Source organism: Aythya ferina (genome assembly GCF_964211825.1).
Source record: "Aythya ferina genome assembly, chromosome: 2".
NCBI lineage: Eukaryota > Metazoa > Chordata > Aves > Anseriformes > Anatidae > Aythya > Aythya ferina.
This window is the reverse complement of record NC_140297.1, coordinates 84,882,867-84,899,087: the sequence shown is the minus strand read 5'-3', so window position 1 is coordinate 84,899,087 and position 16,221 is coordinate 84,882,867. Positions and strand designations below refer to the sequence as shown.

Sequence of the window (16,221 nt, the reverse complement as noted above, 5' to 3'; positions counted from 1 at the left end):
GAAGATATCACATTCCCAGAAGTTTTGCTCTCTTCCAAGGGTGGCAATAGAAAGAAGCTAGGAGAAGTGCAATCCTATCTACTGGACCAAAGAGAATTTCCACCCTTTATCCTTTAAAAAAATAAATAAATAAATAAAAATACCCCTACTAGATGAAGATTGCCATGTTGTTCAGTAATATGGGGATATGGTTGTTTTCCAGGATTTTTTTTTCTTTTTTTGACAAAAATCTCACTTTCCACTAAAAGAAAATATTATAATCAGGTAAGTGTAACGTGAGAGAGATACACAAAATAATCCCTAATTGCTTATTCAGAGTCTGTGCAAGCCGTCATGGAAATAAATACAATAGACACATTTAAATGACACTGTTAATCTGACAGTTTAGGTCAATACAGTAAACCACCAAACTAGCAGCATTTTTCATTTTAATAAGCTAGGGCCATTAAAACTATTCAAATTAATGGATACACAGACATGTATATATGCATTAATAAACCCTGAACAGTTTTTATTTGTGCCACTTGTGACAGCCTGCACAACGAGTCACCCTGCCTTGCTGGAGCCCTATGCATTCGTGATACTCTGAACATCTCCAAGAGCGAAGCACACAGCACTGCCCTCCTCACCAGGCTTTCAGAGCTCTTTAGAATTATGAAATATGCAAGCAACCAGCTCAACCTGAAGAAAACCATCCAGATTTGACAAGATAAAATATTCAGCCCCTCATTTTCAAATCTGCCAAAACAGTCTTCAATGGTAGTGTTAAGCACTTTCCTTATACATGTAATCCAGGAACATCACTAATGAGATATGAGCTGAGGGTGAAGCTCAATATCCATTATATTACAAGAAAGAACACTTATCAGCAACGTGTTTACATCACTTAATCTAACATGGTTACAACCCCACTCATTTCAACACATTTTCCCTCTGGCTACTTCAGGCTCTGAGTACCAAACTCGGATTTTGAACACACTACAAGGCAAAGCACTCAGGAGATTTGATTTCTTAACAAAGAGGATTGACCATCCACAATTGCCTGTATAGATTTTTCATTTCAAATGTAATGACAACATCGCTCATTTAATTTGCAATGAGTTTTTCTTAGATTACAAGTGAAAAAATACACAATAAAATCACCCATACAACGGTAACATTGCAACGAGCTCATCCTTGAGATAGAAATGAGACTGCAGGCACAGAAACTACAGGAGAAGAAGCGCAGCATTTTTTGTGGCTTTGGCATGCCACATGCTTTGCAGAAGACAGAAAGAAGTGAAGTGAGGTATGGCTTCATTCAGAAAAAGCAACATGTGAGAAAGAGGATATAAACAGAGATTTCTGCTCTGAACTCATAAGTAAGAAGACCTATTTTATAGACACTAAACTGGTCTAGGTTACGCGTAAAGAAGCTGATGTGAAGCCAGGTGCAAAATTAGAGAGAACTGAGGGGATAGGAGAGGAAAGAAATCAAACATTTGTAACTGGAATTTTGCTATAAACACTGACCTTTTTCCTCCAGAAACATATGTAAAAACCTCTCCAGAGCACTTGTCTGATAACATGCATCTTCTCCTTATACCATCGGAAAAGGATAGTACAGCTTACAACAAACGTTACTGTATCTACATCAAGAAATACACTCAGAAACCAGGTCTATGCCAGTACTGAGTGACGAAAAGCAAGGTACAGAAGAAAACTAATCTAACCCAAGTGCTGAAAGTGAATACAAATCATCAGGATGTGACAGATGGTTACATTAACCAGTAAGACAGGACAGGCCATATGGCAGAACCAGCTAATGCATACCTTGGGTGCATCGGTTTGTGCCCCCGGCATACCAATAATCTGCGCTAACCAGAACCAAAATAGACTCTGGAGCGAGCTCCTTTTAATTTGAGTTTAGCTTTCTCTCATCTGGTTAGGTATTATGCACACATTCTCTATATGTTGATTTGGGTCTCAAGTTTTTGTTTGGTTGTTTTTTACCCAAATGTTGAAATAAAGATTAACGAGCAGAAGTTCAGAAGTAAACTAATATTTGTCCTTACGCTCTTCTTCCATTCTCCTTACATGACTCTGTTCATGACTCAGGCATATTCATATAAATAAAGAAGGAAATAATACCATCACTGAATTGATCGATTACATATGATGCCTTTCAATTCACGTCAAACACTGGGTGTCCACAAATAACATGGATGTGTTACTCTTGCATCCACAGCTCATACTATTTTTTTGTGTGATGATCTCTCATGTGCTAAAACACAAAAGCCATGAAAATTGAAAGACATACTTGCTTCACTTTTTGGTCTCTTAGACTGCTTTTCCTCATGCTTTCTATTTAAAAGATTAAACTGTAATATGATGAATGGTCTGAGGTGCTTCTTGTAAACTATCTTTGCACCACCAAACCTATTAGCAGTTTCACTGCCAGGATATTGTCGCATTCAGCAGCATGGTTCACACCCTGGAATTTCCCAGACACAATTTGTCCATTATCCAGATTAAGGGTCTTAGGAAAGTCTCCTCAAGAGAGATTGTCTTTGGCTGCTTAAAGGACACCGCAAAACCAGTCCGTGACCTAGGGTTAGTGCTTTTCCCATCACTGCTAAAAATAAAGAAAGGTAGCAAGAAAAAAAAAATATACTTTTAAGTGTAGTAAAATAAGCTATAAAGTAATGTGATATGTTTACTATGTCTTATAAGAAATCTCAGCATAATTTTTATCCCACTTAAACTAGTTTTTAAACTAAATGTTGAAGCTAATTACATTTTAAAGTGCATTTAACAGATAAACAAATATTTTCTTAATTTTTAATGCTTACTTTTTAGTCATGCAATGTGCTTTTGCTGCCAAGTTATTGTTATCAATAGCCATATAAAAAGCCAATAACTATAAATTTGCTTTAAATTCTACACTACTATAAATCTAGGTGAAAACAAAAACACGTATGTTTCCTCACAAGCATTTTCTTTTTCCTGCCACTGTCCTCATTCTGTTGAAAAGCATTCACCTGCTTAAAACATTTTATCAAAAATAAATTGTTAGTGGGAAAGAAAAAAAAAAAAGTAGCGTGACTGGGAGCAAAGAGATAAGAGGCAAAGATAGCCAGAAAGAAACAGCAGATTAAATGTGACAGACAAGTTCAGGGAGATAATTCCCATTTCATTTCTGATACAGAGAACTGTCACTGAAGAAAACAGAAAACAAAAAGTCCCCCAGACCAACCAATACCATACAGCAACAGTTTGCCTTCATCAAGGCAGAAAGTGAAAGACAAGGATCATATACTTTTTTTCCCCTTTAAATTATTAACTGCATGATCACATTGGGTGCTTCTTCCCTCCCTTCTGTTAAGCTCTGCCTCTTCCCTTCCCCCTCAGCCCGGCCAAATTCATAGGAAAGGGGAAAGAAGCACTGGCATAGGCAGCACTCCACAGCCAGAACCCCATTTTCAACATGAAGCGTTAGGGCGATGCCTGGCTTGTGCTGCTTGGGGAGCTCACCACTGCCTCACGACAACCAGAAACCAACACCAAGCCTCTGTGTCAGAAGAGATCTGTGAAGTTTTGCTTGACTTCTGCACCAACTAGAAACAAAAATTTACAAATTCCATATTTTTAACTGTAAAAGCTTGCAGCACTCCATGAGCTCTATGATAAGGCTGGTGCTGGGGCAATACATTCAGCGTACTTGGTAAGATGCAGAATAAATATTCAGAAATAAACACTCTGTGGGATATTTAACAACAGTTAATATATATTTTTTTGCAAACCAAGGGGAGGAACAGTGAGCCTGTAACCCCCAGGCGAGGCCTGCCTTCCTCCCTGAGGCTCCAGGCCTCTGGAGGCAGACACGGATATCCCAGCAACAGCAGTGCAGGCTGCACACCCCCAAACTCACAGACCTCTGTAGGGTGAGAGACCACTTCCAGCATCCAGTGTGATGTGCTAAAAAACTGCCTCCACCAAGGAAAACCAGGGAGCCTGCTTCTGCGCTGGCTCCCCGCCACACACCGAGTGGGACGGACACCCAGAGCTTAGACCAAACTAGACAGGGAAGACTCCAACTGGCATATAAAATGTGCTGATTAAGGAATGCACTTTGCAAAGGACTGATTCTGAAAAGCAAATGTCACAGTGTAACTCTTTGGTAAGGGTAACACCAGAAGACAAAACTCCCTGGGGTAATGAAGCGTCCACTCTGTCCAACTACACAATACTCCTCCATTGGCCTTTGCTGAATTTCTGATCTAATCATACTGGCACTTCCGCTTGTTCAGTTTCAGCAGGTAGTCTTCCTGATAACAGTGAAAATGCAAAGAAACCGTTCCAATGAATCCCAACCATGCATGCATCTTCTAAAAAATACTGTTCTCTGTTGAATATTGCACATAGTTCTTGGCAAGCATTACGTTCCAGACTCTGCTACACGCAGCTGCAATCCAAGACACCACACTTGGGGGTTGCTCACAGAAAAAAAAAAAAAAAAAAAAAAAGTGTTTGCAACTTATCTTTTGTAATTCCTTTTACAATGAGATTGCATATTATTAGATGTGCGAGCAATATCAACTTCTGGAGATTTTGATCTGTAACACTTTGTACACAAACTTGCATTTCACCAAGAGAATGGAAAAAAACATCAGATAGCATTTGTTCTTTTAAATAAAGTCACCTTTGATAGAATATTAAACACTTTCTCCTCCCAGTAGCCTTCTCGTCCTCAGCAGGCATTTGCTAATTCACTAAGACCCCAGGTGTAGATCTGTGACATTCCAGGGGAAAAGGGGCTATTATCTCTGTCTTTCTTTCAATGCTTCATTCAAGAAAGAGAAAATCTCTGGGTATTCTGTAATACACTGCGTACTCATCAAGTTTTCAATCATCTGTGTGAGACTCACGGCATTTAAAATACAAGAGTGAAAACATGAAGGTTTTATTAAATGTACAAATAATCAATTTGAATACAGTCTAACTACATTCTTTACTTACGCTTCTAAGAAGTTTAGCCCACTGATTATCCACTTTTACAATTACAGCTTTTTGTTCAACAGATTGTTATAGTATTATTCAAGCTGTTTTCAGGTTGTTCCCATTACATATATATCAAGACCTCTGTTAGAACACTTACAAGTAATCTCCTATTATTAAAATCATTATAATCTACAGCAATTCTAACAGATTTTCTCTGAATAAAAGAAATGCTGAATGTAGTGATGAAGAAAAGGAATAGTGTTGATACTGAGACCATGAGGGGCTTAAAGACTTGAGCAAAGTTTAAACTGGAGTAATTGCTGCACAGTTCAAATTTATCTTTTAATCCATTATGCTTATTATTAGAGCATTTAAACAATATTAGGAAGCATTTAATAATCAAACTTCCAAGAACTCAGAAAAAAATATCATTTGTGAACCCTTCCAAAATAATCAGCAAACGAAAAATGAAATGGATGGTTACATTTTTGTTGTTGTTTTTCCCCAGGAACTTACTCAAAACAAAGAGACAAAAGGACACACTCCCCCCTTTCCCTCACCTCCCAACAAAAAAACAGTAAAAAAGACTTTGCAGCGTGTCATTAATTTCACAGATTCAGATTTTCCCTAAAAGCACAGAAAAGAAAGGAGTAACCTACAAGAGTCCTGTAACTCCAAGGCCAAGCTAAGAGGAAACGGCCATGACAAATGCTGCAAGGGACAAATGCTGACAAGTCACCAGCAAAAAGAAGGCAGACAAGGTAAGAAGGAAGTTGTTCACAGTAGTTACAATAGTTCATGACAAACCATTGGAGGGATTCAGCTTCAAGGAGGACTTTAACAGTGGTTTCATTTGAATGCCAAGATGCACTGTAGTCCAAAGGTGACAGACAGTTGAGGGATTTTGAACTGTCCTGCAGTTAGCTCCTGATTATTCATAAATGCAAATCAACACTGTTTGCATATCAAATGGACGCCTTCTTTACCTGTGAAACCAATACTTCTCTGATCGTACAACTGGCAAATGAAGACATTTGCATGAAGTTTGGCCTAATTTTACAAAAGCAGACTGAATCTTACTGCAAGAGGGGGAAAAGCAGCGACTTGCATTATACACTTCAGAGAAGCAGAGATTTGAGGCTAAAATCGTAATTCCTGGATACTCAGGATGGGACATTAAGCCAGGCAGGACACAAATTAGACCACTTTGAATGAGACTGTTCAGTTACTTTCAGCATTAGCTTCAGATTCTTGTCAAATGCAGCTCAAGGTGCTACACAGACAAGAATTCCAACTTCAGACGGAAAGAAATACCAAGTTTTTATGAATAAGCTTTGAAGCTTGGTCAGAAACCAGAAAAAAGTGCAATCATCAAAAAGTGCAATCGAGAGCCACTCTATTTTCAACGTGGCTACCACTTTCAACTCTTCAAGGGAAACCTGAAGAACATTAGCTACCACAAAGATTGTGAATACAAACCAAACGCATCACGGCTGGTTAGTCAAAGCCCTGCCAGCAAAGCCTGCTGTGCAAAAACACGCCACTAATGTGCTACTTTGTGCCTCCACACCCTCTTTGGTCAGCTGCTACTTCCCCAAATGCCAGCAGGGCCTTGACTGATCTTTGCAAAAAGGCTGGCAAATCCTTCATGAAATTACTAATTCTTACCAGGATTAATTAGTCTTGATGTACAGCCTCTGCTTACTAATTGCAGCTATACAAGCTAACAGCCGTTCTTAAGAAAAGGAAAGGCACAAAGTCAGGCTTCTTAATTTCTTGAGCATTCAGACAAATTAGTTCAGAAGAGAAGAGGTCTGGAAAGAGTCTTTCTTGAACAGAGAGGCTCACAGTTGTACACGGTTCCCCAGATAAAGTCCTTACCATACTTAACACTTCCAAATTTTGCTTGTTACATGATAAGGCCATGAAATATTCTGTTGTGTTTCTAAGATAGGTGGCTAGGACATATTGCAGACAAGCAGGTCACCCAGGTCTTTCCCACTCATCTTTTCAGCCAAAGATCACTGATTTGTAACCCGCTATTAGTTGTGCTATCAGCTCAACTCCAGGTCTGTTTTTTCCTCCCAATCTGAGAAAATCTTTCTACGCAGGATTTATCTTCCTTTGTTCAGAAAATGCTTTATAAGACCACATTATCCAGAGTTTTCCTTTGCATATTCCTGGGTTTTGTGCCAAGATAAAAAAATTGAAAAAAATATTTTTAAAGTGGCCCAAAGAGTTCTTCTTGCAGAAGGTTATTAGTAGCATGTTTCCTTTCCACTAGTTTTATTTTCAAAATGACACACTGGCACTTCTCCTTTGACCTGGTCCTCGCCCAGCTCCATTCTTGCCAGAATATCCATCTTCTCCAGCTTAACTAAGTGTTTCCCAAGTGGCACTACAGAAAATTCGTACTCACAGTTCTGGTAGGAAACAGAACCACATCAGATATAATCTAAGAACGGGTCAGGAAGCAGGTTATTCTAACACAATCTGGCTTTGGTGAACTCACGTCGCAAATTACCCCGTTAACCATTCACCTTCTTCTCTTGTATTATCCTTTGAATCAGCTTTTGTTGTAATGTATAACAAAGCACTGCGATTAGTGGGTCTGTAATTGTTCTTTTATTTCATCCCCCCTTTCTCCTGCGCTCCCAGCACATGCAGGGCTGTCTCCCTCCACCTTCTCTGCTTGCCCTTCCTCCCAGAAACATCAGAAAAGATCCAACTCACCCTCCACTGCAAATCACACTCCTAGGGCTTCAATACAAAGCCTTTGAAGAGCTTCTGGCACCTTCTGGTGAGCAAACTCAAATATATCTGCGTCCCTGCTGAACTGGGGGGCTCAGGGAAGGCCCCTGCAAGAAGGATTCCTTTTGCTCTCCAGTCATAGGAAACTGTCCCAGCATCAGAGGGCCAGGCCTCCTCCACCCTTGCTTTCCTCCCAGGCAATACTGTTTAAGCCCAAGGATAGCTTTAGTCCTATGATCAAAAGGTTTTACTGCCTGAGAGCAGCACAGCTGGCTATCCGATAAAAGGAACAGGCTCACACCTGGGCTGGAGGGGGAGGGAAAGGGGCCACAAGGCAAGTTATAGACCTACAGTGTGTGAGAGAGAGAAAATATGAAAAAGGGTCTGCAAAATTTTCTCAGATAAATGAGGGTTGCCTGAGATTCCTAGCTACTCATATTAAAATATGGCACTTCTCTATTCTTCGCTTATATACTACAAGTTGCTACTTGATGTACTTATTATTAAAATCCCTGTCACCCAACTGGCAGTTTCATATGCCTTGCCTTATAATTGTAAGATTAGTCATCACTTGGTCCTCCTGATTTCAGCATATTAAATTCTGACTTTTGCTTCTACCCACTTACAATAATGCACAGTTCCACGTATTCATTATCATTAGACAATCTCCCTCTGCCCTCTCTAATACCACTCCTATTAAAAACAAAAAGTATTCTGTCTGCTCCAAGTCCATACCCAGGTGATCCTCAAGTTCGACCTCACTATTACAGCAAAATTGCCTCTTATCTCCCACAGGGAGAATTTGGCCCAGTGCAGCTTCTGGCAGCCACAATACTCCCCACAAGCCCTGCAAACACTTTGCACCTCAGCACCGGCAAACACAGACACATTCCCACTCAGGTTTTGCCCTTAAGTGAAGGGAACCTTCCTCATTTCCCCAGCCTGCAATCTTGCTACCATAATTAACCACTTTAATTTTTGATTACAAGCACCTGCACTGCTTTAAAGCTGGTGTGTGCAGAGGATAACCAAAAGCTGATAGATATCCCAGCAAAGGAGTGGTTACCCTACTAACTAGATCTGAGCTGACTTTCCAGATCTCACCTACTCTGTCTACTGCAGACAATTTGTGCACTACAATAACCAGAAATGATAAAGTTTTCCACTACAATAATGATGAAGGTGTGTGTGTGTGTCTTCCCTTCCCCTCAACACCTAAATAAAAATTTCTGATACTATTTATTGAAACTTTGACAAGGAACATTTCCAGGCTATGGTGTAATGCCTCGCAATGGGATTTCAGACCATGAGGAGGCTACAGCTCATGCCTGTGCTCCCTTGGGCCAGTGCACAAGCAAGACCAACACTTACTCCGATTTACACCACACAACACAAGCAAGTATTTGCACTGATACCCCAAAAGCCTGAGTACCAGAAATTGGAGCTCAAGGAGACCTTCCCCTTGCCTAATGCTCCCTATCCCCGTTAACAGGACTCCTTTCTACTCTCAGCAAATGAACCTAAGGCCAAAGACGTTTGGAAGGGCCCAAATTGCATACCTGACAACTACAGAGGCAGCCAACAATGCAGGGACACCATCCAGGCCCACAGGACAAAGCAGTAGTCACAGACAGGCTCAGGCAAGACTCAGCCCCACCAGCTTGGCCTCAAGACTCTGAGGTCTGGGCCCATCACAGTCCCTGAGACCCCAATTGTTTCCTGTAAGCTCAAACCTAAAAATAATACAGATGAACATAAGCAAGAAAAGGCTCTATGAATTAGCATCAACACCGGCAACAAGTTTTCATACTGCTAAACAAAAGTTCCATAAAGGTGGGTTTCTAAAACGCTGCTCTTCAGCTTAATATAGTTTTGTGGGATTTCAGTAGCCAAGAAAAAATGACAAAAGGATTCCACATCCTTGGATGAAGCGGCTCTCTGCTACAGACACAGACTCTTCTCTGCTAGCTTTTTGCCAAGTCCTTCCCGTACTTCTTTTCAGCAGGTAAACAAGCACAGGCTGTTGAAATTCTGCTCTGATGCTTAAGAAATTCCTGCAGGTGGCTTGCAAGCGTACAAACAGCACTTGAATCCAGCATTGTGGGTGAACTGCAAAAGTTCAAGACCAGAGGTCAGAAACTGCATGCCAGGCTGTGTGCTTACAAGCAACAGTGAAGGCCTCAGTGCTGATCTGAAGCATCTTTGATGTTGCATTCACCTAAAAATCCAGCAACAGCCACTGACACTCAGTTTCCCACGTTCAGTTAACCTGTTGTAATTTCCTATCGGTTGGATCTCCTTTCAACAGCACCGTACACTGGTTTTCTTTGCCTAAGGGCTTGTTATTTTGAAACACTTATTTATTTTCTTATCCCTCTGAAAGACCATCAGGAAGATCAGCCAAATGATTTACCGTATGAAGAAAAGGAAGCACAGGGACAGGTTATGGCCAGGATGCAAGTTTAGACATATCCATAGTGTTTACTCACACAGGAAGTCAAAGCTCAAGTTCTTTAGCTCAAAGACATACCCACGTAAATGGAGCCTCTTTACTTGGTTCTGTCAATTATGCCTCTTCTTAATTACATGCAAACTAGATTTGAAAGACACAGGAACAAAAACTGTGGCAATAACAACATATTTCCAAGACATCCACCTTACACCTTCTGCTTTATTGCTGAAGACTCTCCATTTCAGGTACCTTGTTCAAGGGGGACTTGAGCACTACGCTAAATGTTTTAATTGAAACGATTGATAACGTAATTACTACTGAAGGAAAAGGTGGAAGTAGAACTAGAGGCAAAGAAAAGGACAAGCAAAGTGAACACTGAGATGTGTATTTGTATCGGTTGAGAGTCTAGCATCAGCACTTCTAACCTCCAGGTTACAATGAGGAAAAAAACCAACAAGATCACAGGGTTATCAAATTATAAGATTCTGGTTAGTATCTGGAATATTACTGGATGCCTCAGACCTTTCTGTTTTGCTTTTTTGTCTGAAAGAAAGTCTCAAAACAAGAATAAAAGGAGGGGAAAAAATCCTGGGACTGTGCTGTCTGTCCCAGAACAAAAGGGCATTAACAGTGCTGTCGTGTGTAAAGGCTCTGACAGGCAGATGTAGGAATTTTCCAGCTAATAAAAACAAACAGAACCTAGGAAAAAAAAATCAATAGAAAACTATTTTGATTAGAATTAATGAAGCAATTTTGTTCTCCCTATAAAAGAAATACAAGATCCTGTAAAAATAAAAGAAAAATAGTTGAGGGAAACAAGTGAGTGTCCTTTTTGTTATCATCAATCATACTGATAGCCTGTCTCATTGTTTAACTTAAAGACAAAAAAAAACAAAGATTTTCCTTCCTTACTTGTCCACAGAAGACTGTTACTAGCTCAGCCCCATACCTAAGATAGTGATTTTAAAGCACAAGGAACTTCTAATTGTGGGGTTTTAGATCCACTTTGGCTTAGCTCTTGGGGTTAACGCTTTGCTTGCGCCTTTGCTATTTATAATGAATGCTCTGCTCAAAAGCTGAATGATGATGCACGTGGTGAAGTCTTGCCTGCATTTGCAAACGTTGGTGGGAATTTGCTTTTGACGCACTCTAAAAGAAAATAATACTTGCACATAGTTTAAAGCCCTTGAAGAGGCTGATTTTGACTCGTGTTAGGTCTAACATTGCTTCTAACACTAACTCTGCTAAAAGAGTTTTTTGTTCCCCAGGTAGAGGTAGGAAAGAATGGGATGGCTGCACGTATGCTCACAAGCAGTAACTCAGCCCTTCTAACAGAAATGCATGATTTACTGTGTGATTTACTGGAGAATTTGTAACACTTGACTAGATATTTTTCTGTTAAGATGGCGATGAGCCAATGATATCGAGATGATTTGATATTTTCACACAATTGAAGGGAAATCTAAATCCAGGCTAGTGGTAATGTCAGTTATCCCATACGCAGTCACATAAGCTGATCTGTTCTGTGCCCCTATGATTACACACCAAAACGCTAAAACTTGTCAACACTCACCATTAAATAGCAGTCCTGCCATACATCTCAGCGGGAAGCAGGTTCAACATGTCACATGCAATGAAAAGCATACAGAAGGAGAAAGGGCAAAGGAAGGTTCCCAGCAAATAGGGAGAAGAGTGAGACAAGACAGATGAAGGAGCAGAAGGAACCAGTTTAGACCCTGATAAACTTAAAACTCTTTGTGCTATAAAGAGTAAATAAGTATATTTTTATATTAACCCATGCCACATTTTTATAAACCGGTGTTACTGTAATACTAATACAACACATGCACACAGTCCCCCTTCAGAAAGGACAGACATACTTCTCTTTCTGATTTTACAGAGACCTGAAAGAAGATTCTGCTTGCCAACGTGAGGCTGAGCACTGAAGTTTTAATAAGTGGCATCAGGAGTGTCTAAGGCATGCTTCAGTTCTTGTTTGTAACAGGTGATAATCACACACAGAGCGGCCACATAGTGTTCTGACTACCTAACACTATGCAAAATGATGCACATCAATACGCATTTCTTAAACCTCACTTTTCAGTACAGTTGAGAGAGTATGATGTAGCCTTTAGACTTTTTTTTTCCTTCTAGTTTTTAAGGGCAACTTGCAATAAAGCAATGCTTAACATCACTTTCCACTGTCTTATGTGCCCTTCATCTTCCTTTAGATGGATGAAAAGGCAGGGGCAGCTCTGCAACCCCCACCACATAACCTGAGGCACAAACTACCTCAGCAACACCCTTTCGTTGCCTCCTCTCCCTCTGGTCCTCAGAGGGATCCTCTTTGGATCGTGCATCTGATTCTTTCGAGCAGGAGATGCTTCAGAGGAGCCAGCACCTGTGCAGTGCTGTGCCTATTGAAAGTTTCCCTGTGTTTCTGTCACTGTCTGCCCTGTGTGATCCGTATCACTGAGTGAACTGTCAGCAGAACAAGCTTTGCAGCAGCACAGATCAGAAAGCTACTGCCAAAAACTGCAATTGCAGTTCAGAGCAGTGAAGCAGCTAGACCAAGAATAAGCACAGAGACTGTGCAGTCCCACGAACCCCTACGTACACACGCACACATGTTATGCATACACGTGCACATTTGGCAGTGGCAACAGCTTGAGTGTAACTCGACTGAAACCCCTTTCCGAGGACGTTTCTAAGGTTACTTGGTTAAAACTGAGTCACTGCATGCTTTTGCATGCCTCACTTCAAATTCAAGATGCAGTCTATAAGTTGCCATTTTGATAATTTCAAGTTGTTTTATAACCTAGTTTATAGGCGATCATTATACATGATGCCATCTCTTCAATTAGATCTTACACAGTTTCAGTTTTGGGCAATATGTGTTAGTATTGAACATTTTCAGCTACAACGTTAAGAAATGTTAGTTATATCTGAAGGTCTTTCTGTTAGACACCCAGCCCTGGCACTGACACCATCCTGTTTGTTAGCATCTTGAGACACAGAGGCATTCATGAACCAGACAGCTCCTGTAGGAATTTCTAACATCATGCAAAAAAAATAATAATAAAACAAATGCATTATTTGTATTCCCAGTAATGACTACAAATATTTATTTTTTCTTCCTGTGGATTCAAAAATATATATTTCTTTGAGTAACATCATCCCTGCAATGACACATACATACCAATGCAAGCTTGCATTAATCACAGTAGGCAAACCATTAATCAGTGCAATGTGGCAACCATTCTCCACTCCTCCTCCTCCTCCTCCTCCCTCAAAGAAAAACTATCTTGGGATGTAGCGAACAAGCAGGAAAAATCCCACTTATTGAACATTAGCCTTTCAACATACAGTTGCTTGCTCTCACTCTCAAGGGGTTTGACTTTTAATGCAATGATTGGAAAACTCCTGCAACAATATGCAATACCCACAGCTCACATACAAAACCTGTTCCAAGCAAAATTGCTTATAGAAAAAAAAGAAAAAAAAAAAAGACGATACAGGAACGCAGATTGCCTTAGTAGTATCTGTAACATCTGATCCAGGCTCACTCTAAAGCATACATTAATTTTAAGACTCTAAGTAGTCCATTGACTTCAGTGAATCCAGTAAAAGTCCAGAAGATTAGTCAAGCACTTAACACTGTTAGCAGATGTATAACTGCTTGAATGGTTGGCAGGCCACAATGAACATGCTACAGAATGTTAATGGAAAATAATGGCAGCGGGTACACAATAGGGGAACTTTTGCAAAAGAATGGGTCATGTGATAGAGATCCTTGCAAGGACTACTTGAAAGGCATGTCACCACTGTGGGAAGAAAAAAAAAAAAAAAAAAAAACAAACACAACAGTATTTACTAACACAGTGCTGCTTCCACATATTTATTTATTTAAGTGGCAACACTATTTCTGCATGTCTATCACCCAACTCTTCAGTTGTAGGATTTTCCATTTGTTATAAAATAAGACACTGAGATTTTGCATATGCTAAACACAAATCCCTAGGGGACACAGTAACTCGGAAGCTCGCTATGTCTGTTCAAAATGGCACAACACTCAGAAAAGCGTCGTTTTGCAAACTTAGTATCAAGTTCAGATAGTCAATCATTATTCCCCCCTCATATTAAGATCCCCGCAAAATACACCAGCCTTTTCCTAAAAGCATGCATCCATCAGCTTTTCTTTCACCCAGCCCTTACGCATCAGTCATGAGCAACTCCTCACGATAGATCCTAAAAAGAGGCAGGGAGGGAAGTACCGACGTCATGCAAGACGCAGAAGTCTATCAAAAGCTTTTATTCGAAAGCAGCCTAAGAGAATCAATGCCAGTTTCTTAACTGAAGTAGCAAACCCCAGGTAGGACAACTATTGGCCAAACAGCCTAAAACGGTCCAAGCCCATGTTGTGACTTGGGTCCAGTGTTGAACAAACAGCTGCTCTGCCACTGAAGCACTTTGGGGTGGTTACGATGGGCCCTAAGCCCTAATGAACACATTTTCCTCCAAATAACATTGCAGGGTTAACAGTGCAATGCTACAAAAGATGCCTCCAAAAGAAAAAAAACAAACAACAGTACAACACAATTCCACTGCTAAAAAAAAAAAAAAGAAGGAAACAGGGACTGTGCCTGCCAGAAACCTCCATGAGCAAAGACATCTACCCTAGAACAAAGATAAGGAGAATCAGGGGAATGCTGGTGGTAGATACCCACAGGTGTACAAAGTTTACATTTCATGACATTGACACTGAGAGCTCCCCCCACGCCTATTGAGACTCAGACAACTGTGTTATAGCATGCTGTTGCAAAACTCCCCAAAATATAAAGTCTTTGGGAATCGTGCATTTTCGCTTTATTCTACAAAGGCAGCACTTAACAGCTGTGGTCAACAGCGTCTCTTCTCTGTGACTGCGGGGCGAAGAAGTTATACTAACATAGCTGCTAAATACAACACGTGGTCATTTGAGAAGGGCTTAATGAATATTTGACAAGAGGAGCGACCAAACTGTGTCGCGGCATCGCCCAGTGCTGCTGTCCTTTTACACGTCCTGAACTTTGAAAGCAGTGTTAGATTTTAAAAACAGAAAGTTTTCCAACCCATGCTCCACACCTTTTAAATAGGAAAAAAAAATAAAAATCAGTAGCTCTTCGGATGACATAAATTAAGAGTGTGCTTGGTTATCAGTCACTCGAACCTGTATTTTTAGGCATCTGAGAGGGGAGCTCTGTGAGTGCTGGAGCAGGGGAAAGGATGGGCGAAAGGGGATGAGCAGAGGCTTTAACTCCGGCAAGAAAGTTGTGTGTGTACCTGCCTGCGAAACGCAGCCGACCCCCTCAGCGCATCCTATTTATCTCCCGGTCTATTTATGTCGGGGAAGGGAACATGCGAGCATAGCAGCTGTTACTATAGCAATGAAACTGGAAATTTTGCGAACCCAAAAAAAAAAAAAAAAAAAAAAAAGGCAAGAAAGAATAATAATAAAAAGAAAACACAGCACCACCACCGCCGGAGGATGCTCAGTTGAGCAGAGGGTCCCTCACTTGCAGGAGCTGCTCAAACTCCGCGGCGTGGTGGCAGCAAACCCGGGGGGAGGGCAGCTTCATTTTGGGGGTCCCCAAAATGCCACCCGTGCCCGGGGGGGGGGGTGAGGGTGGTGGCAGCCAGGGGAGCCCGGAGCGCTGCCGGGGAGGGGAAGGAAAGGGGAAAAGGGGGAAAAAAGAGGGAAAAAGGGGGAAAAAGGGGAAAGGGGCCGTGCCCCCCGCTCGCCCCCAGCCCCCCGCTTACCTGCGAGGGAGCCGGGTCTCTGCAGGGTGGCGGTGGCGAAGAGCTCCTGGGAGTGCTTGGCGTACGGGTCGGCGGCGTGAACCAGCCGCTTGGTGGGCGACAGAGTGGCGTAAGTGCCGATGGCGGAGCTTAACTGGTGGATAGGAGAGGAGGAGGAAACGTTAGAGCGGGCGGCGGGCGGGGAGCTCGCTCGGACGGCGGCCGCCGGCGGTGCGGCCGCGGAGGAGGAGGCGGCGGCG

General features: G+C 41.4%; 1 protein-coding gene across 5 annotated transcripts in view; it reads right to left on the bottom strand.

Moving 5' to 3' along the window:
* Positions 1-16,221, bottom strand: part of CTNND2 (catenin delta 2) — a 642,859-nt gene that overhangs the window by 256,930 nt on the left and 369,708 nt on the right. For all 5 annotated transcript variants that reach the window (XM_084509612.1, XM_084509610.1, XM_084509611.1 and 2 more), the window contains one exon: positions 15,983-16,115. In XM_084509612.1, the coding sequence (XP_084365738.1) occupies positions 15,983-16,115 (133 nt within the window). The remainder of the gene's footprint in view (positions 1-15,982; positions 16,116-16,221) is intronic.